At 45.2% G+C, this 22,744-nt stretch overlaps 1 protein-coding gene across 1 annotated transcript in view; it reads right to left on the bottom strand.

Moving 5' to 3' along the window:
- Nucleotides 1-4,764: 4,764 nt before the first annotated feature.
- Nucleotides 4,765-22,744, bottom strand: part of RCL1 (RNA terminal phosphate cyclase like 1) — a 41,231-nt gene continuing 23,251 nt past the window's right edge. The window contains exons 8-9 of the mRNA XM_050328527.1: nt 12,431-12,534; nt 4,765-6,246 (exon numbers count right to left, since the gene is read on the bottom strand). Of these exons, the coding sequence (XP_050184484.1) occupies nt 6,096-6,246; nt 12,431-12,534 (255 nt within the window). The 3' untranslated portion in view covers nt 4,765-6,095. The remainder of the gene's footprint in view (nt 6,247-12,430; nt 12,535-22,744) is intronic.

Here is a 22,744-nt window from a genome sequence, read left to right as displayed (position 1 = left end):
ATCAACCTAAATAGAGCTATCTTATAACAATGTCACAACTCAATTTGTATCTTGCCCAAGTTCTATTTGGACATTGGGATGCTCTGACACAGTGCATGACTTACTTCCATTACTTATACAACGCTGTCAAACCCACAGTTCAACCTACAGACTCTCTTCCCTGCAGGACTTTCTGTCTTTACCTCTCCCACTGAAAACAGGTTAGAGGTGTTTTTCAGAGCTTGTCAGTGTCTCTCCTAGACCAGGCACAAGAAAAGCTCTGCATATCCCACCAAGAATGATCTTTTAAGGTATAGCTTACCAAGACCTAAGCAGTAACTGCAAAAGATGCTCCTTCCACACTTTTGTTTAGAGTTGCCCTGAAACACTTGTGTGAGATTTTAGAAGCCAGACTAAATAGAAATGGACATACATTAGACATAAAACAACAGCCTGGAAATGGCCATACAATATATTAAAAAAAGAAAAAAGGGAGGGTGGAAAACTCTTAGGCAAAATTATCCTTCCTGAAAACTAGTACTTCTTCTTTCTCTTTTCATCCTGTTACTGTCTCAAGAGTATGACTGAAAAGTGAGGAAGTTGGAGCTTGCAAAAGCAGAATTGTGCCTCAGTGTCTTGAAACAAAATCCATTTGACTCATAATATCACCCGTGGGGAAGGAGAAGAAGAAAGAGAGTATCTATGCTCAGGCAGTGACATAAACACCATTTTGAAAGCATTACCCAAGACAGCCATGTGCTTACTGTTTTGGCCTACTTAACTTACCTACTGTGTGCTTCCCCAGACAGTTATTGCACTGGCTTCTAGTCATATGCCTTTGGTAAAGTGCACTGGCTTGGACTGAAACAATTTTATTTTCAGCATAATCTCTTTTACTCCAGAACCTGTCCTAGAGCAAGTTAACACGAATTTTCTTGACTGCACAGAAGATGCAGTCAAACTATCATAGCAACATAGAAGAAAGTTTAAAAACAGATATTACAAAAGTGGAAGTGGCTGTAAGGTAAAAGCATATTTTATAAACACTTTTCATGTCACCTTTTTGGGAGCCTTTCCTCTTAGGCAGGTGTTGACAATGGCTGTACCCATCAGAGCCACTCTATCACTCCCCTCCACAACTGGATCAGGAGGAGAAAATATAATGAAAGATTCATGAGTTGAGAACAGGGAAAGAGCACAAAACAGTTACCATCACAGGCAAAACAGATGCGACTGTAGAAATTAATTGAATTTGTTACCAATCAAACTCAGAGCAGGATGATGAGAAGTAAGCCAAATCTTAAAATCACCTTTCTCCCACCTCTCCCTCCTTCCCAGGCTGTACCCCCCACCCTCCATCAGTGCAGGGAGAGAGGGAATGCGGGTTAGGGTCAGTTCATCACAGGTTATTTCTGCTGCTGCTCAGGGAAAGGATTCCTTCCCCTGCTTCAGTGAGGCCTCTCCCATGGGAGACAGTTCTCCACAAACTTCCCCAGCAAGAGTCCTTCCCATGAGCTGCAGTTCTTCATGAACTGCTCCAATGTGGGTCTATTTTCCACGGGGTGCAGAACCTCAAGAACAGCCAGCTCCCGTGTGGGTCCTTGACAGTTACAAGTCCTTCCAGGAGACCTGCTCTAACATTGGCTCCTCTTTCCATGGATCTGCAGGTCCCTGCCAGGACACTGTTCCAGCACAAGCTTACTATGGGCTCACAGCCTTTTTTCAGGCATCCATCTGCTCCAGGGTGGGTCTCCTCCATGGGCTGCAGGTAGATCTCTGCACTCCCACTGACCTCCATGGGCTGCAGGAGGACAGCCTGCTTCACCATGGCCTTTACTGTGCCCAATTCTGGGCTCCTCAATACAAGAAAGTCAAGGAGCTATGGGAGAGGGTCCAGCAGAGAGCCACAAAGATGATCAGGGGTCTGGAGCATCTCTTTTATGAGGAGAGACTGAGGGAGCTGGGCCTGTTTAGTCTAGAGGAGAGATGATTGAGAGGGGATCTCATTAATGCACATAAATATCTCAAAGTCAGGTGCCAAAAGGATTGTGACAGACTCTTTTCAGTGGTGCCCAGCAACAGGATAAGGAGCAAGGGCCTTAAACTAAAACAAAACAAGTTTCACCTCAACACGAGGAAGAACTTCTTTACATTAAGGGTGGCAGAGCACAGGAACAGGCTGCCCACGGAAGTCACAGATTGTCCCTCTCTGGAGATATTAAAACCCACTTGGACACGTAACCATGTCGCCTGCTCTAGGTAACCCTGCCTTGGAAGGTGGGTTGGACTGGATGATCTCCAGAGGTCCCTTCCAACCCTAATGATTCTGTGATTCACCACAGGCTGCAGGGGAATCTCAGCTCCAGTGCATGAAGCACCTCCTCCCCCTCCTTCTCCACTGACCTTGGTGTTTGCATAGTTGTGCCTCTCACATATTCTCACTTTGCTCTTCTCTGAGTGCAATTACAACAGCCGAAACCCCTTTTTTCCTTCTTAAACATGTTACCTAGAGGTGCTACCAGTGTCACTGGTAGCTTCAGTCTTGGCCAGTAGTGGGTCCACCCTGGAGCCAGCCGGCATTGGGTCTGTCAGACATGGGGGAAGCTTCTGGCAGCTTCTCATAGAATCCACCCCTGCTACCCTCCTTTTGATCGCCTCCTGCTACCAAAACTTGGCCACTCAAAACCAATACAGCAAGTTTAAAGGAAGAGATCCTCAATTTAATGAGGTATTCTGCTTAGTTCTCCCCCAAATCAATTTTCTGTGTGTTCTTCACATTTTCCCTATATGTTACAATTTTTGCAATTAAAATGCACATTACAAAACACTTCTTTAATTAGTCCCTTCTCATACCTTGTGCTCCTTATGATTCAACCTTAAAGCTTGCTATAAGTAGAAAGATTTGCAGTCACAAATCAGGGGATATTATCAGGGTATTATTGATACGTCTCAGCAATGTGCACTCACAGCTCAGAAAGTCAGCCATATTCTGTGCTTCATCACAAGAAGTGTGACCAGCAGGTTGAGGGAGGTGATTCCACCCCTCTATTTCACTCTTGTAAGATCCCATCTGGAGTGCGGTGTCTGGGACCCACAACATAAGACTTGGACCTGTTGGAGCAAGTCCAGAGGAGGGCCATGGTGATGCTGGAGGGCTGGAGCACTTCTCCTGGCTGATGAGGACAGGCTGAGAGAGTTGGGGTTGCACACCCTGAAGAGAAGGCTCTGGGAAGACCTTCTAATACCTAACAGAGCCTATAGGAAAGCTGGTGAGGATCTTTTTACAAGGGCATGTAGTGACAGGACAGGAGGGGATGGCTTTAAGCTTGTGCATGTTTAGATTAGATATTAAGAAGAAATTCTTTACTGTGAAGCTGGTGAGGTGCTCTAACAGGTTCCCTGGAGTAGCTGTGGATGCCACTTTCCTGGAAGTGTTAAAGACCAGACTGGATGGGCTTTGAGCAACATGGTTGGAGAGGGGTGGAACTAGATGATCTTTAAGATCCCTTCCAACCCAAACCATTCTATGATTCTGTGATCAGAGCTGTTCACACAAAGGGTTTAAATTGCTGAGGGATAGTTCAAAGAGTACAGAATTATTAATGTACAGCTAATCACTTCAAATTCAAGTCATGTGAATATTACTCTGCTATGGATGTACTGAGATGAAAGATGCGTCTCCTAGTAACAATCATCCTTACCATCTTTACCAAGGCTGTGGCTATCAAGACTATGAATCGTTCTCACCAAAAATTAATTTCCTCTGTCCGGCTCTAAAATTGAAGTATCCTACTGCTTGTCTGCACCAAAACAGATGTTAATTGCTGTTCTCCTGATAAACAAACAGCTTTTATCTGCAGGATATCCTCTCAATACTTTTCCCAGATTATGGCGGCTAAACAGTTTTAAGAAAGCTCTTACCTAAAACCTCCTCTGGAATTGTTCATGTTTCTCCTGAGTGGCTGTTTTGGAAAAGTATATTAGTTTCACACACTCATCTTTTTCGCTGTAAAGCAACAAGCAAATGTTGGGTCACAGCAAGCATTGTGCTGTAGAACCATGCAATTTGCAGCAGGGTGAAGGGTTTTAGTCCAACTTTAACAACAAGGTTAAGTACAGATAAATTTATGACATAATTATTGCTGAAGAATCTGCTACCTGGGCAATACGTTGCCTTTTCTATGTTTGGTGCAAGTGGAACACTTAGAAAAACTCTTGCAGCTTCAAAGTTAAGTTTAAAGATAATACAGTTTTTTTGTTTTTAAAGTTTTTACTTAAGCCAATTTTGGAAATCTGAGTTGTGCCATAAATTTTTATCTTTCATCAGTGTAAGCTTTATATTTTTATTCTAGGGGCTCTTATTCTTACCTTGTACATTTCACGTTTTGGATCAGTGACCTCCCTGTATTTGGGTAATTTTAATTCTTAAAGTTTCTAGCTTTTTCATTGCACTGGTGACAGAAGGGAGCAAGGTAAATTCTTTCTTGCCCACATATTTTTTCTAACGTAACCTGAAATTTAAAAAATATAGTCAAGTTATTTTTATTTCACATTCTACGGTTTTATTTAGGGTTTCCTTAGCTGCAAATCAAATTTTGGAAAGCTACTCAATTATAAAAAAGGCTTCGCCCTTTCCTTTCTTCCCACTCTGGCAAAACCCAGAGTTGCTTTTTTCATCTATCAGTTCAAAATAGCCATTTATCTTATGAAGTGCCATCTTACAGGGCTGGGGAAAACCTTTCAGGCTTTGTTGTTGTTTGTTTTGTTTTAAAGGGAAATAAAATCTTATTTAGGAAAAAAAACACTTTATTTTTCCAAACATGTTTGACAGATTGCAACAAGGACAAAGTACAGTACAAAAATGACTCCCACAGCCTGCAACAGTTAGCAAAACAAAAAGTTAGGTATTTGATTAAAATCCTTTTCAGTCCAATATACATTTTTCATATTACAGAGGTAATGCCCACTTTACAGTGGCATCAGACAAAATTTGTAAGACCATTATAACACAGTCACTAGTATTTACTTTCTCTATATACCAGCTTTTGACGCAGTTTTATTGTACTCCAGACACACTACGTGTAGTCTGCAGTTAAATACAAATTTCTTTCATTGTGTCAGTTCAGAATTAACTTCAGTGTGTTTGCCTGGAATCTACCAAAAGCATTTCTTGGGTAAATATATCCAAGTGGAAACTTTTTTGCATCTGTCATTCCAAGTAATGCCCATACACAATTATCCCTGCTTTCAAAAGGTAGTAGATGCACAAAACATGATGGCTAATGTATTTCTGTCTGTTAAAACCTACAGCTATTTTTGCTACCTCTCACAGCTAACTGTGAACTGTGGTGTACAGCATGCCAAACAAACCTAAAAAGAATATATGTGATAAGCCTAAATCTGTCATGGAGGTTTATCCTCCCATGCCCATTTTTGCAAAGGAGGCTAAAACAAGTCAGTATAGGCTGTGATCTCTTCTGCAGTATTCTAACATTAAGGAAAAATAAAAGACAGATATTTTATTCTTCCTGTGAAACTGTAACTTAGTCAAGGTTAGCAAGAGTGAAGCATCAGACAAATTCTATACATGGGCAATGTATGAACAAAGAATTATTGTCACATGTTTACTTTTATTTCCATGCCAATATTATCTCTGCAATTACCTCAAGAATTTAATATTTCTGTTGTAATCATTTGTTTTGCACCACAAAGCCTTTTTTAGTCAATTTTGTTTTCCCTTTCTACCTAAACCTTTCAGAAAAAGCTAAGAGTGAAATCAGCAGGTTCTCAAAACCAGGGCACCCACCTCATTATGGTTTGAGGGCACAGTGACATGAGGCACTTGTGTCCCATTCAGTGGAATACAGTGCAAAGAGTCCCAAGCCAGCTAACACTCCAGACAGCCACTCCATGCAGGACAGAATCCCGGCACTGCATTTATAAATAGCACAGGTCTAAATAGCCTAAAGTCAGCTTTATTGTTTACATGCAGCAAGCTTGGGTACCTCTGCACTGGAATCATCACAGGCTTTCCTATGCCAGAATAAGTACAAGCAGGTAGGTTTTTTTAGACCTTTGCACCATTTTCTGTCTTTTATGAAGCCTGCAGATGTTTCTTATCTTATAGTTTTACTAAGGTTGGAAAATCCAATGCCGACACACGTCATTAAGACTTTCTCGCCGCCCATGTGCTCTTCCTCAGGGGTCTTTGTTTCAATTTTAAACATGATCTGGAAGAAGCTTCTCAGGTGTCGCAGAAACTCAATTCTGAGAGAGAGAAAGCAACACAGTTTAAGAAATTAAACAGAAAGCCCATTAGCAGTATGTACTGATCCCAGCAATGAACATGGTGAATAAAACACAAAAGCATTGCTCAGAAAAGGGAAAGAAGCCTACAGGCTTCGGACACTGTTCTCACTTGTGCTGTAGAAGTGAGTGGCTAGTGACCCCTACTGAAACCACTGCACTCTTTGTTACGAGCAGAGAGAGGAATGCCTGGTAACATAGCAAGACAAAATAGTAAGGGAAGAAAAAAGGGAGAAACGTAGCCAGGCAAGGTCATTTACTCATGATGCTGACTCTCCATCAGGGCTTTATGAACCCCATACCAATGGGTGGTACTCCATTCCCCCTCCCAATGCTTAAAGAAGAAATAAAAGCAAAACAGGGACAGCCAAAAGGCTGGGTGCATACTTTAAAAAGAAAGATCCTAAAGCATGTGTTTGATTTGTGTTACTAACTTGTCCACTTCTTCTTAGCTAAATGTTCTATTAAAATCACATTTGGAGTCAGACTTCTTACTGTTTTCTCATTAAAAAAAAAAAAAAAACAAACAACAAAAAAACCACAAAAAAACCCCCAAACCAAACAGAAAAACCCAGCAAAAAAACAGAACTAATTTTCCTTTCATCATTTTAGAAAGAAAGGCATGCAGAAATTAAACAGACACAGTGCTCTGAAACACCACTGACTGGAGAACAAGTGACAGGAAAAACTATTAAAAAAAAGAACAAAAAACAGCAAGAAAACATTTCTACTGGCTTCTCCAAAACAGGGAATAAACAATTATACCAAAAGACTACAAATAAAATTCGTAATTGTTCCTAACAAAGATTTGGTCTCTTTCAGTCATGGACACAAGCAGGTCTGCAGGCTTGAACTAAGGTTTAATCTCCTCCAGCAATTGGTATGTGCTTTTCTTAGTTTAAGTGTAACCTCTAAATGTGATCCAGTCCACACATCTGCTTGTCTGGCAGTCTGAAAAAAGCCTCTGCTCTGCATGCTGAAAACATAATTGCAAGCTAATCACACATACATCATTACAACAAAATAAGGAAAGTACCCACAAAAGGAGACCAAGAGGACAGGACAGTCCCCACAGTGGCATCATGAGGCCTCTGAAAGCCTCCTGGCAGCTCCTGTTCACAGGAATTGTGAATAAGCACAATGAATGTTGCAGGCGTAAAAATTGCCTTATCCACTTCAGCTGGGCATGCTGATGTTTCTGCACTCAGATATATGCATGGGGAGACAAGGAAAATGGCAGGAGCCAGACAATAAGTGGCTGCTTTACCTATACTGGTCTGTGCTTGGGATGATCTGACTTAAGAGTTATCTCTGGGGCAGTCTGATGAGTACCTCTGCAGGCTGGAGGTGGGCACATGGCTCCCAAAGCTATGTACACATTTCTACAGTACCTTCTCAGGCTGGTAACTTGCCTCAGCACAGACACCAGCTCTCTCATCTCTCAAATGGATTTACAGTTGAAAGAAAGAAATAAGAAGCACCTTTTCTTCCATGCCTCCCCAAGTGCAAGGTTTCTGGTTGCAGCTATAATAACCAAATGGGCATATGCTGGCACAAATGCTTCAGTAAAGCTGACATGCAACAAGCTTTGTACCAGCCTTTCCTTAGCTGGGTCCTCTGGCAGCATGACAAAAAAGCAGCCAAGTGTAAAACAGCAGAACTGACATGCTGGACTGCAAGGAGGGCACAGAATAAACTGTACAAATGAAATGCAGTGTGGAGCCAGAGGCTCAGAGAAAACCCCTAAAAGCTGATGAACAAACTTTGCAACATGGTGGGATTAGCTGAGTCCATACTTCTCTTTGCACATAGGTGAGCTATCATGCATCTCTGCCTCTTCTCCCTTTTGAATGAAGGCAGAGGGAGAAAACACGTATCAGCCTCCATCTACATGGGAAATGCTCAATGCGGTGGAATTGAAAGAGAAGCTGCCTGGGGACATCAGAGGAGAATTTGGAAGCCACAAAGATCCAGCTTTGTCTTGTAGCAGTAGAAGCACAAGTGGTAAGAGCCCTAGAAATAGGAGAGAAAGAGGGGGGAAGATAGGAGTACATGACAGAAGTGCAGCAGAAAGCAGGTTTGTAAAAGCTCTGATGTTGATCTAGATCACGTGTGGGCACCTCAAATAATAGTGCAGGCCGCACCAAAACCACAGGCACAGACTGGAAGACTGAGAGTTGGGGTGGAAGATACACAGAAGGTTTATTTTGCCGAAGGTTTACACTATGTGTTTACATGAACAAGGCAGAGCTGGACACTGCACCTTAGGCCCAGGGACAGCTACATGAGCCACACTGGAGGTTTTCCTTATGGCCAACAACAAAAACAAACTAAACCAAAGTAAGAAAAGAGAGTAAAAAGTCTGTATATCTAGATGCTGTCTTTTCCTCAAAACCTGCTAAGGAACACCAAAAGGTACACAACCATTTCACATGTCAGGCAAAGCAACCAACTCACACACCAGTATGAGAGAAGACGTGCACCAGCAATGCCTCCCTGGTTCAAGTGGCCCAGGACTTGCACAGTGCTCTGCCTGGCAGCACCAGCAGCCCCAGCACTGCTCCCCTGAGTACTGACAGAGATCTTCCTGGGAAAAGACAGCCCAAGGAGCTGGAGGAGGGCACTGCCAGGCAGGGGAACAACTGAAAGCATCAGCCTGACTGGTCAGAGGCACCCTGACCCCTCCCCTTGATGCCCCTAAGCCCTTGTAAAGCCAAGGGTTGGGGCACTCAGGGGCACTCCTCAGGCTTTCCTATTGCTATCCTCCACAAACCCCTGGCTCATGCCAATCCACCTGCATGCAAACAGGTCTGTTTTGCCAGACTGAGTCAGTGGCAGAGCCAGCACCCTGCATTTGATTTCAAGCTCAGCTTGACAGAGGCACTTCTGTGAAATCTGAACAATAAGAAAAGGATAACGCAGATGGCCACTGGCCAAGTGGTCTTTGTGGGACAGGTATCCCCAGTGCTGCTCAGGACAGCCTATTCAAGGTGTTGCCTGCCCTTCCGCTCCCCACCATTAGCTGGGGCAAAGGATGCTTCTACAAAAACACACAAGTCTGAGAGAAATTTCTTCATTCTGATGCCATATTCCAAAGCACCATGCACCCTTGGGGTGCTCTCAACAGCCAGCTGAGAGATACATACTACAGTATGGTAGATAGGGAAGCCAATCTAGCATAACACAGCTTTTAAATAGCTTCAGATTCTGCAATGTGAAAGTGTTAAGTACAGAGATGTCACAGCACCATGAGAGGAAAGAAGGGACAATGATAGGGAACATGACAGTACTGCAATTTACTTCATAAGCTTGTGCATCTGATGAGTTGTTCAAGAGCCAAATTTATCAGCCCTTTATAAGCAGCCTTAGCGAGGGCATGGGGGTGCTGCATACAAAGCTGTGTTCTCTCTGCATAGATCCTTAAAGGACTGATGAGTCACATTCTCACAGAGTCACAGATTTTATGATCTGCTGCTCCAGGATGTGCGCTCCTGACATTTATCCCTGCTGCACATACCTAGCTCGGAAGAAGTGACAACCCACAGGTTTGAAATCAGCGCACTTACAAAATAAACTACTGTGTTTGCTTGATTATCATAGCACAACAAAAAAAAAAAGCTTTAAAAAATAAAAAAGACTGGACAAAGACAAGTGATTGGATTGTTTCACGTGCACTTAAAACACTAATATCTACTCTTTGTAAGCCTTTCACATGAATACTTACTTTACAGGGGATGACTTCACCTCTGTGCAATGGACATTTCCCTGTCTTCCCCTCAAAATCTGATGAATGTTGCTTCCAAGGTATCAAAGGTTGAAAAGAGCAGTTAGGCAATTTCTAGCTCTCATGTGATGGCACCACCATTCTTCAGTTATCACAGTACTGTACCTTTCACGTATACAGCACCGGTACCATGATAACCGAAAAAGGACAGTTCATAGTCTTATTATTTGATGCCATTGTCAGATAAACAAACCACCCTTCATTTGACTAAGAAAAACTGCTCAGTCTCTAGGAATAACTGTGATCTAGTCAATCACTTGCAAGTCTGATAAAGCAAGTTAAATTTTTGATACTGGCTGCTCTTTACCTAACCAGTTTCTGCTAGAACTCAATCTGGCCACTTTTGTAAAACATAATAAAATGTGTTTTTATAAATACATTAATGAGAAAAGGAGGACCAAAGAAATTCTCCATCTTTTATTGGATGCAGAGGGAACACTGTAATCTCTGATAAGGGAAAGGCTGAAGTACTTAATGCCTTCTTTGCCTCAGTCTTTAATGGGAAGATCAGTTATCCTCAGGGCAACCAGAAGAGAGCAGACTAGGAGCAGAATAGCTTTCCTGTAACCCAGGAGGAAGTCTTTAGTGACCTGCTATGCCACTTGGACACTCACATGTCTATGGAGTCAAATGGGATGACACTCTCCATCATCTATCATCAGTCCTGGCTAACCAGGTAGGTGCCAGAAGACTAGAAGCTGGCCAGTGTGATGCCCATCTATGAGAAGAGACAGAAGGAGGATTCAGGGAACTACAGTAATAGCCCATGGCCTGGACAGGTGCACTCTTCACTGGGTAAAAACCTGTCTGGATGTCCAGGCCCAGAAAGTAGTGGTGAATGGTGCCTCATCCAGCTAGTGGGCGGTCACCACTGGTGTTCCCCAGGGCTCAGTACTAGGGGTGCTTCTATTTAATATCTTCATCAACGACCTGGATGAAGGGATTGAGTGAACCCTCAGTCAGCATGCAGACAGCACCAAGTTGAGTGGGAGCACTGGAAGGCTCTGCAGAGGGTTCTGGACCGGCTGGATCAATGGGCCAAGGCCAGTGGTATCAGGTTCAACAAAGCCAAGTGCCAGGTCCTGCACCTGGGTCACAACAACCCCAGGCAGCACTACAGGCTGGGGACAGAGTGGCAGGAAAGCCACCTGGTGGAAAAGGATCTGGGGGTGCTGTTTGACAGCAGCTGTACATGATCCAGCAGTGTGCCCAGGTAGCCAAGGAGGCCAATGGCATCCTAGCCTGCATCAGTAATGGTGTGGCCAGCAGGACCAGGGCAGTGATCGACCCCCTGTCCTCAGCACTGGTGAGACCCCACCTTGAGTCCTGAGTTCAGTTCTGGGCCTCTCACTACAAGAAAGACATGAAGGTGCTGGAGCATTTCCAGAGAAGGGGCCACAAAGCTGGTGAAGCATCTAGAGAGTAGGTTATATGAAGAATGGCTGAAGCAGCTAGTGTTGTTTAGCCTGGAGAAAAGGAGGCTCAGATGAGACCTTACTGCTCTTTACAACTACCTGAAAAGAGGTTATAGTCAGGTGGGGCCCAGTCTCTTTTCCCAGGCAACTGGTGACAGGATGAGAGGAAACAGCCTCAGGCTGCATATCTGGAAGAATTTCTTCACTGAAACGGTTGTTAAGTGCTGGAACAGGGAGGTGGTAGAGTCACCATCCCTGGAAAAGTTCAACAAATAACTGGATGTGGCACTATGGTCTAGCTGGTAAGGTGGTGTTCAGTTAAGGGTTGGACTTGGAGTTTTTTTCCAACCTCGATGATTCTGTGATTCTGCAACCTGTGTTTACAACCAGCTATGTAAGAAATGTAGTCTTTTTCTTTCCTCTGAACACCTACCAGCAGCAGACAAAGCTTTAATAAAAACTAAGACTGAATAACTAGATAGAAGTCTGCTACCCAAGAGGGCTGAAACTTTGAAGTAGCACATAGCTCCATGAATTAAAGTCTTCAGCTATTTCTTGTGGACAATCACAGCTTTAGAATTTGGCTAGCCATTTGAAATACGACATTTAATGACACAGCTACAGAGAGATCACTAGGAAAACACACTAGTGTACACTAGGCAACAAAAGCAAACTGATGTACACATATAATCCAGGTCAAGAACCATCAATAAACTCTGTCTCTGCAATTCTCAGAAAAAGGAATAATATAGAACAGTAAGGGAATAATCATCTAACATGTAGAAATAAACTCTAGGTAACTTACGCCACTTATTTCATTTGAAGTCAGGTACAAGTTGTTCTATTCATGACAACAGACAAAGTCTTTTATATATAAAAATAGCTGTGCAATAAAACTAGTGAATTAAAACAAGACTGCTTAATTAAACTGAACAAAACAACTTACGTGTATGGAGACAGAGGTCCTAACAGGACTTTGGAAACATCCCGTTGTCCAAGGGTCATAAGGAGCAAAGCGAGGCTCTGATTTGTTGAATCTACACAGCCTCCCTGCAAACCAAAATGTTTTAATAATTAATTTCTGTACAAACCAGAAATTGGGATGGGAAGAAAGTAATAAAGGGAACAGATACACTTAAAAGGCTGAAATACCACTCCCAATTTTCAAGGGCCAAGAAGATAAAAATCTAGATTTAGTAACAATGACAAACTAATTTCACATGGCAGGCTGGGAAAGAACAGAATTAAAACAAACCCGAAACAAGGTCACATTAAACATTCCTCCCATCCCTCCTAATCTGTTTTAACATCACAGAAGATAAACACTGAAGAATTTCCTTGCAGGGCATTTAAAAGATGTATTAATTGTAGTTCATATGCCTTTGAAGATACCATGAATTGCAGCACTTTACTTATTTGCCAATCTGAAACATGTACAAGAAGCAAATGACAGTTTCATAGGGAGTATTCCTGACACTGGACTTTCTGTATTTGTAATTCAGTTAATAATTCAAAATGCTTCTTATCACTTGGATAAAAACTAAATTTTCTGTGCTTGTTTTTTTTTTTCTAAAGCTGTAAACATTATAAAACATCTACTTTTACAATCAAATTTATACAAAAGTTTCCATCAGCATGGTGCCAACCATGTCCTAAACAATATATCAAAACACAATGCATCCATCATGTCCTAGCTGCTTACATAAGCTGTCTTGCTACAATGAGTCAATCATCCCCAGTTTTTCTGTGTACAAGCAATGTGCTGTTTTGCCCATTTGTGGTGGTACATCCCCCCTGCGCCCTTGGGCCACTCTACAGTATCCCCAGGATTTCTCATTAGACCTTGACCTTGATTAATAGCTCCTAGGCAGTTAAGCTCTTGAGTTTATTAGAAAAACTGTTTGTTCCTAGGATCTTCTGTTGCCTAACAAACTGCTGTTGTCTAACGGACAGCCTTGGAATATTACTTTTGTCTAAATTACAGCCCAGGTGGAATGATATTACTGTTACTGCACCTTTTGAAGAAAATTTCAGTAACAATCAACCCAGATGTCGACCAGGATGGAGCCTGACAGAAGACTAAAGCCAAGCATCTCACAACCCTATACGCAGCAGTCCTAAGTGAGGCTCTTTGAGCTCTCCTGGGCCACAGCAGTCTGCACTAGCACCTCCCTCTCAGTGGTATGCCTCTCGAAGCTCGCCAACCCTCAAGTTTGTGACACTTGAAAGACAATCACCAAAAGCTGTTGAGGGAACCTGGGCTGATACCCTTACTCCTCAAGACTGAACTCTTCACTCATTGAGAGGTGCAAAGGCATCTGATGTATTTCACTGAACTTGAAGGAAATTTTTAGCAGGTACCTTCGTATATACTTCTTTGTGTCTACGTGTATGCATGCATGAATTGATTTAAATATGCTATAGCAACTGTAGCATGAATGTTTCCATCTTAGATTTACAGTTACGTTACTACTGTGCTTATAGTAAACCTACTGGGTCATTTTGTAAGTGTTAGTTGCAGAATCACAGAATGGGTTGGGTTGAAAGGGACAGCAGTGCAGTCACCTGGTCCAACCCTCCCTGCTCTAGTAGAGTCATCCCAGAGCACATGGCACAGGATTGTGTCCAGACATTTCTTCAATACCTCCAGTGAGGGAGACTCTACCTCTCTGGGCAATCTGCTCCAATGCTCAGTCATCTACACAGTATAAGATCTTCCTCATGTTCAGGTGGAACTTCCCATGCATCAGTATCTACACTTAGCTCTTGTCCTATTGCTTGGCATCACTGAGAAGAGCCTGACTCCATCCTCTTGACATCCTCCCTTCGGATACTTAGAGACTTTGATGATGTCCCCTCTCAGTTATCTCCTCTCAAGGCTGAACAGACCCAACTCCCTCAGCCTTTCCCTGTAAGAGAGTTGCTCCAGTCCCTTAATCATCTTAGTAGCTCTCCACTGGACCTGTTCCAGGAGCTCCATGTCTCTCTTGTACTGAGGAGCCCAGAACTGGACACAACACTCCAGGTGAGACCTCAAAAGGGCTGAGCAGGTGAATGGGATCACCTCCTTCAACCTGCTGACAATGCTCTTCCTAATGCACCTCAGGATACCATTGGCCTCCTTGGCCACAAGGACACACTGCTGGCTCATGGACAGCTTGTTGTCCACTAGGACAGGTGGAACTAGGTCCACTAGGACAGGTCCTTCTCTGCAGAGCTGCTTCCCAGCAGGTCAGCCCCAGCCTGCACTGGTGTCTGGGGTTATTCCTCCCAGGTGCAGGACCCTGCATTTGCCTTTGTTGAATTTCAGACAGTTCTGCTCTGCACATCTTTCCAACCTGTCAAGGTCCCTCTAAAGGTCTGCACAGCCTTCTGGGGTATCAGCCACTCCTCCAGCTTTGTGTCATCAGCAAACTCTGTTCATCCAAGTAATTTATGAATATGTTAAACAATACTGGACTGGTATTGAACCCTGGGGAACATCACTAGTGACAGGTCTCCACTAGACCCTGTACCACTGATTATGACCCTCTGGGATCTGCCATTCAGCCATTTCTCAATACATCTCAATGTCCACTAATCCAGTCCACATTTCCTGAATTTACCTGTGAGAATGTTACGAAAGACAACTGTCAAAAGCCTTGGTGAAGTTGAGGTAGACAATATCTACTTCTCTCTCCTCATCCCTCCAGGTAGTTGTTTCATCATAGAGGGCAATCAGATTGGTCAAGCATATTTTCTGTTCGGTGAATCCATCCCGACTACTCCTCATCACCTTCTTGTCCTCTGTGTGGATAGAGACAGTCCCCAGAACAAGGATCACCACCTTTCCTGGGATTGAGGTGACACTGACTAGTCAGTAGTTCTCTGGGTCCACCTTGTTGCCCTTTTTGAAGACCAGAGTGATATTTGTTTTCTTCCAGTCCTCAAGCACCTCCCCTAACCGCTACAACCTCTCAAAGATGATCATGAGTGGCCTTGCTATGGTGTCCAACAGCTCTCTCAGGCTCATGGACTTGTGGATGTCAAGTTTGCCTGGGTGTTCCCTAACCCAGTTCTCCTTGACCAAGGGAAAGTCTTCCTTCCACCCTTCATTTTCCCTTGTCTCCTGGGTCAGAGATTCCTGAGGGCTGATGTTGTCATCAGCAAAGAAGGCATTCAGTAACTTGCTTTCTCTGTGTCCTCTCTTACCAGGATCATCTCTCCATTTAGTACTGGGCCCATATTATCCTTTATTTTCCTTTTGTTATTGATGTATTTGAAAAAGCCCTTCTTGTTGTCTTTTACATCCTTGGCCATATTTAATTCCATGTGGGCCCTGGTTTTCCTTGTCTCATTTCTACTTACTCTGACAATGCCTCTATATTAATTTCAAGTTGCCTGATGCTACTTCCATCTCCTGTGTATTTCCTTCCTTGAGTAATGATAGGAGTTCTTTACTCATCCACGCAGATCTCCTTCCCCCTTTGCCCAATTTCTTGCTCATTGGGATGCCCCATTCTTGAGTCTGGAGGAAGTGACCCTTGAATATCAGCCTACTTTCTTTGATGCCTCTTCTCTGCAGAGCCTGTTCCCATGGAATTCTTCCAAAAAGATCCTGAAGAACTGTCATAGTTCGTATTTTTAGCAAAGAATTTTTCTTTCCTTCCCTCCTGCCGTGTGTGTGTGCTCTGTGATGGGCCATTTTAGTTGAACAAAAGAATCGCCTGGAGCCCTTAATGGCGAAGATTTGTTTCCTTGACAACGAAGGGGGAAGTTGGCTGGTGTGTGACTGGAAGGGGGTGGAGGCTGGGGGGGAGGTGACACTCTCGCTCTCTCTCTCTGCCGGGGTGAGAGGCTGCTGCGGGCTGCAGACACTGCCGGGCTCCTTTGTTTTTTTCCCTGTCGGAGGGGAGTTTCTGGCTGCTGCTCTTGGCTCACCTCTGGCTGACTGCAAGCCCTGCTTACAACGGACCCTAATCAGCTGAAGTTTGTGAGTTTTCTTCCATTGGGAGAACTTTCTGTTTTATTGCTGTTGTTCCCCCCCCCCTTCCCCTCCCCCGGTGGCAGCCAAGGATCCAACAGCGCCACCTGGTGACGGGCACTGGACATTACAAGTTCTACTCCTTCAGTGATCCAACAGCGCCACCTGGTGACTATAATAGGACACTACAAGTTTTTTACACCTTCAGTGACCCAACAGCGCCACCTGGTGAATGGTACAGGACATTACAAATTTTGCATCTCCAGTGACCCGACGGCGCCCCTGCTGACTGTGGTTGGAACAGCACCAAAGGGTGCAAGAAATTGAACTATTTTCTTTTTGCCGGTTTATTGGTTTTGTTCTTAAAGGGGATTATTGGTGGGTATAGGAGTATTACTTAGTTATTTTACTTGGTTTTTTTCCGTGTTCCTGTTAATACACACATGCCTTTTAATAAAGGGCTGTTATTTTCCCTTTTTCCATAATTTGTTTTTCCTTCAATCGGAGCCTCTTAATTTTGGATTTATAATTGTTTGGAAAGAGAAGTTTGGGTCTTTTCCTCCTAATTCATCCTCAGCAAAGGACCCTTGTCTCATTTAAACTGGGACATCTTTTGGCGCCCAACGTGGGGCCCGAGAGAGGAAAAGTGGAAAAGGAATAACTGCCCTTGTGTGACTTGATATGTGTTTGTGAACCTATAGGCACCATGAAGTCTAAGATCGCTGCTTTTCTGTGGTATATAATTATGCCAAAATCTATGTCCCACCTGTCGATGTTTTTCAGCTCAGACACTATGACCCTCATTGCAATAAGTATGTTTGAGATCTCGCACTGGTTTTATGACATAGTAAACTCAGTACCTGTTATTTTCCTTCGGGATATGTTCTCAAGGATATATTACTGCCCTAACCTACACTGTCTCCTTTGGGGTTTTAAGGATAATGGCACCTATTCCTATGGAGAAACACAGGGGAGTATATTTGCCCAACCCTTCATACATTTTCCCTTTGGTTCCACTACAATAGCCTCTGAGAGATTTAAACTCTCTTTAGATGTAAGAGACATTTTACTTTTGGGGCTTCTCGTGCAAGGTGTCATATCTATTGCCACGGTGTCATATCTAATATTCGTAGTTAGGCCCAGGATTTACCAGGACCAAAAGGTGCTCGGTATGGTGCAGCCCTCACAGGGAAAAGGAAAAGATGAAAGTGAGAGGTCTGATACAAGGGTGACTCCAGATAAGGCCAGTTCCAAGGAACCAAACAAGTCAATGGAGGTTGCCCCTATCCAAAAGAGGAAATATAAGACCAAATCAGTTCGCCCAGTAGATGATGATGGGGAGGCAGGACCCTCACAGGTAGCCAACCCGGAGCCAGAAATCATCACTGAGTCCTTATCATATGACAACCTCCGGAAATTACGGTCAGATGTCATGCGTCACTCGAATGAGCCCATACTGACCTGGATGATTCGAGTCTGGGACTCCACGGGTGATACCATAAACCTTGATGGCGGTGAAGCAAGGTTCTTGAGGTCTATTGCCCAGGATGTGGGCATTGAAGAGGCATTTGTGAGAGAATCAAAACCCCTGTCTCTCTGGGCACGGCTGCTGGACGCTGTGAGAGAGAGGTTCGTTTACAGAGAGGCTTTGCAGGCAGACCATTTGGTGAAAAGCTGGAATACCATGGAGGAGGGGATCCGACGCCTGAGGGAAATGGCACTGTTGGAGGTTCTGTTTGGAAGAGATATGCAAGCTAATCACGATCCTGACAAGGTTAGGTTTACACCATACATGTGGTGGACCTTCATACGTATGGGGCCATCTGCACACGTCAGTTACTTGACATCATTGGAGGCTGGGGAAAAGAGTGAGCCAGTGGTGTTTATAGCAAATAAACTTCGGATGTACGACAGTATGGTCCAAGGATCACTACAAGCCCGCGTTTCCTCCGTAGAGACCTCGATCAATAACCTGACTAACATAGCTACAAAATTACAAGATCAACAGGAGAAAATCCTAGAAAAGATTGAGAGAAACAGCTCCCAGGTGGCACCAGTGAGAACCGGGCGCCCCCAGCTAGAGAGGGTAGACAGACCTCACGAACTGAGCTGTGGTATTTCCTATCTGGCCATGGAGAAGACATGAGACAGTGGGACAGGAAACCTACCCATGTCTTGGCAGCCCGAGTACAAGAGTTGAAGGACCAGAGAAAAACAAAGTCCGTGAAAGTGAGTGCAGTGCCAGTATCCCGTGGGCAGGGATCTGACCCACTAGAAGGTACCTCCCGCCGGTATTTGCAGACGGAAAACTGTGACGAGCAGGATAGAGACCAGTATTAGAGGGGCCCTGCCTCTAGCCAGGTAGAGGCACGGGACAACCGTGTCTATTGGACGGTGTGGATCCGATGGCCTGGGCACATCAGACCCACAAGAATATAAGGCTTTGGCTGACACTGGCGCTCAATGTACGTTAATGCCCTCAGGACATGTGGGACCAGAGGCTATTTCCATTTCTGGGGTGACAGGAGGGTCGCAGCAGTTGACCGTGCTGGAAGCTGAAGTGAGCTTGACCGGGAAGGAGTGGCAGAAACACCCCATTGTGACTGGTCCAGATGCCCCATGTATCCTGGGCATTGACTACCTTAGGAATGGGTATTTCAAAGACCCCAAGGGACATAGATGGGCTTTTGGAATAGCTGCTGTGGAGACAGAGGCTGCTAAGCAGTTGAATTCACTACCTGGCCTCTCGGAGAACCCTTCTGCTGTGGGACTGTTGAAGGTTGAGGAACAGCGAGTGCCAATTGCCACTACAATAGTGCACCGTCGGCAGTACCGAACAAACCGAGACTCTGTGATTCCCATCCATAAGATGATCCGTGAGCTGGAGAGCCAAGGAGTGATCAGCAGGATCCACTCCCCTTCAACAGCCCCATCTGGCCTGTGCGTAAGTCCGACGGAGAATGGAGACTGACTGTGGACTATCGTGGCCTGAATGAAGCCACCCCGCCGCTGAGTGCTGCTGTTCCAGACATGTTGGAGCTCCAGTACGAGCTGGAGTCTAAGGCAGCGAGGTGGTACGCCACTATTGACATTGCGAATGCATTCTTCTCCATTCCCTTGGCAGCAGAGTGCAGGCCGCAGTTTGCTTTCACGTGGAGGGGCGTGCAGTACACGTGGAACCGACTGCCCCAGGGGTGGAAACACAGTCCCACCATCTGCCACGGATTGATCCAGGCTACACTAGAGAAAGGTGAAGCCCCAGAACACCTGCAGTACATTGATGACATCATTGTATGGGGGGACACAGCAGAAGAGGTCTCTGAGAAAGGAAAAAGATCATACAGATTCTCCTGGAAGCTGGGTTTGCCATTAAAAAGAGTAAAGTCAAGGGACCTGCCCGAGAGATCCAGTTCCTGGGAGTAAAGTGGCAAGATGGACGTCGTCAAATCCCGACTGAAGTCATCGATAAAATCACAGCAATGGCCCCACTAACTAGCAAGAAGGAAACACAAGCTTCCTGGGTGCCATAGGTTTTGGAGAATGCATATCCCCGAGTACAGCCAGATCGTAAGCCTCTCTATCTGGTAACCCGCAAGAAGAATGATTTCAGTGGGGTCCTGGAACAACAGCAAGCATTTGAACAGATTAAACAGGAGATTGCCCATGCTGTAGCCCTTTGGGCCAGTCAGGACAGGACCAGATGTGAAGAATGTGCTCTACTCTGCATCTGGGGATAAGGGCCTCTCCTGGAGCCTCCTGGCAGAAGGTACCTAGCGAGACCCGAGGCCGCCCCACTTGGATTCTGAGCCGGGTTACAGGGGATCGGAAGCCAATTACACTCCAACAGAAAAAGAGATCCTAGCAGCTTATGAGGGAGTACAAGCTGCCTCAGAGGTGATTGGCACAGAAGAACAGCTCCTCCTGGCACCTCCGGCTGCCAGTGCTGAGTTGGATGTTCAAAGGGAAGACGCCCTCTACTCATCATGCCACTGGATGCCACCTGGAGCAAATGGACTGCTCCTGATCACGCAGCGCCCGCATTGGAAACCCAACGCTCTGGGATCCTAGAAATCATCACGAACTGGCCGGAAGGTGAGGATTTTAGTCTAGCAGAAGAAGAAGAAGGAGAGCAGGTAGGTACGGGCAGAGGAAGCCCCAGCATACAACCAACTACCAGAAGAAGACATACGCTTCGCGCACTCTTTACTGATGGTTCCTGCCGTGTATTGTAGGGATGAAACGTAAATGGAAAGCAGCTGTATGGAGTCCCACACGACAAGTTGCGGAAGCTATGGAAGGAGAGGGTGAATCAAGCCAATTCGCAGAGCTCAAAGCTGTCCAGTTGGCACTGGACATTGCTGAACGAGAGAAGTGGCCAAAACTTTACCTCTACACGGACTCATGGATGGTGGCCAATGCCCTGTGGGGTGGTTGGACAGATGGAAGAAGACCAATTGGAAACGTAGGGGAAAACCCATCTGGGCCGCTGATATATGGCAAGACATCGCTACCCGGGTAGAGAAGCTGATTGTGAGGGTCCGCCACGAGATGCCCACGTGCCCAAAAATCGAGCCAATGAAGAACATCGCAACAATGAACGGGCAGACCGAGCTGCACAAGTTGAGGTGTCACAGGTGGACCTAGACTGGCAGCACAAAGGTGAACTGTTCTTAGCACGATGGGCTCATGATGCCGCTGGCCATCAAGGCAGAGATGCCACCTACAAATGGGCACGAGACCGAGGGGTGGATCTAACCATGGATGCTATCTCTCAGGTTATCCATGACTGTGAGACATGCGCTGCCATTAAACAGGCTAAGAGACTGAAACCCCTATGGTATGGTGGGACGGTGAACAAATACAGGTATGGGGAGGCTTGGCAGGTTGATTATATCACACTGCCACAGACCCGTCAAGGTAAGCACTATGTGCTCACCATGGTGGAAGCCACCACTGGATGGCTGGAGACGCATCCGGTGCCCCCACGCCACTGCCAGAAATACCATCCTGGGCCTCAAAAACAGGTCCTGTGGCGGCACGGCACCCCAGAGCGGATTGAGTCAGATAATGGGACACACTTCAAAAAATAGTTTAGTTACCACCTGGGCGAAAGAGCATGGCATTGAGTGGGTCTATCACATACCATATCATGCAGCAGCTGCCGGAAGGTTGAACGGTGCAATGGACTGTTGAAGACTACCCTGAAGCATTAGGTGGAGAGGGACTTTCAAACACTGGGATCAACACCTAGCAAAGGCTACATGGTTAGTCAACACTAGAGGCTCCGTCAATCGAGCCGGCCCTGCCCAATCAGAGTCCCTTCACACTGTAGACGGGGACAAGGTCCCAGTGGTTCACATGAGAGGTATGTTAGGTAAAACAGTTTGGGTTAACCATACGCTCGAGCAAAGGCAAATCCATTCGTGGAGTTGTCTTTGCCCAAGGACCTGGTTGCACATGGTGGGTGATGCAAGACGATGGGGAAACCCGGTGCATACCCCAAGGAGATATTATCTTAGGGTAAACAAGTCATAACTCTACCCATATTTGTATCTGTATGTATTTGTAAATATGTACATAGTCTAGAATGATGTATGTATATGTGGAGTTAAAAAAAAAAAGGCTCAATTTGATAGATGTATGGTAGCATGAGAAAAGGAAAAAAAAATTAGGGGTGGATAATGTCATAGTTCGTATTTTTAGCAAAGAATTTTTCTTTCCTTCCCTCCTGCCGTGTGTGTGTGCTCTGTGATGGGCCATTTTAGTTGAACAAAAGAATCGCCTGGAGCCCTTAATGGCGAAGATTTGTTTCCTTGACAACGAAGGGGGAAGTTGGCTGGTGTGTGACTGGAAGGGGTGGGAGGCTGGGGGGGAGGTGACACTCGCTCTCTCTCTGCCGGGGTGAGAGGCTGCTGCGCCGCAGACACTGCCGGGCTCCTCTTGTTTTTTTCCTGTCGGAGGGGAGTTTCTGGCTGCTGCTCTTGGCTCACCTCTGGCTGACTGCAAGCTCTGCTTACAACGGACCCTAATCAGCTGAAGTTTGTGAGTTTTCTTCCATTGGGAGAACTTTCTGTTTTATTGCTGTTCCCCCCTTCCCCTCCCCCCCGGTGGCAGCCAAGGATCCAACAGCGCCACCTGGTAGACGGGCACTGACATTACAAGTTCTACTCCTTCAGTGATCCAACAGCGTCACCTGGTGACTATATAGGACACCTACAAGTTTTTACACCTTCAGTGACCCAACAGCGCCACCTGGTGAATGGTACAGGACATTACAAATTTTGCATCTCCAGTGAC

The sequence above is a fragment of the Myiozetetes cayanensis genome, unplaced genomic scaffold (assembly GCF_022539395.1).
Source record: "Myiozetetes cayanensis isolate MyiCay16 unplaced genomic scaffold, myiCay2020 scf4, whole genome shotgun sequence".
Taxonomy (NCBI): domain Eukaryota; kingdom Metazoa; phylum Chordata; class Aves; order Passeriformes; family Tyrannidae; genus Myiozetetes; species Myiozetetes cayanensis.
The sequence above is the reverse complement of the archived record's forward strand: the minus strand, read 5'-3'. Positions and strand labels throughout refer to the sequence as shown.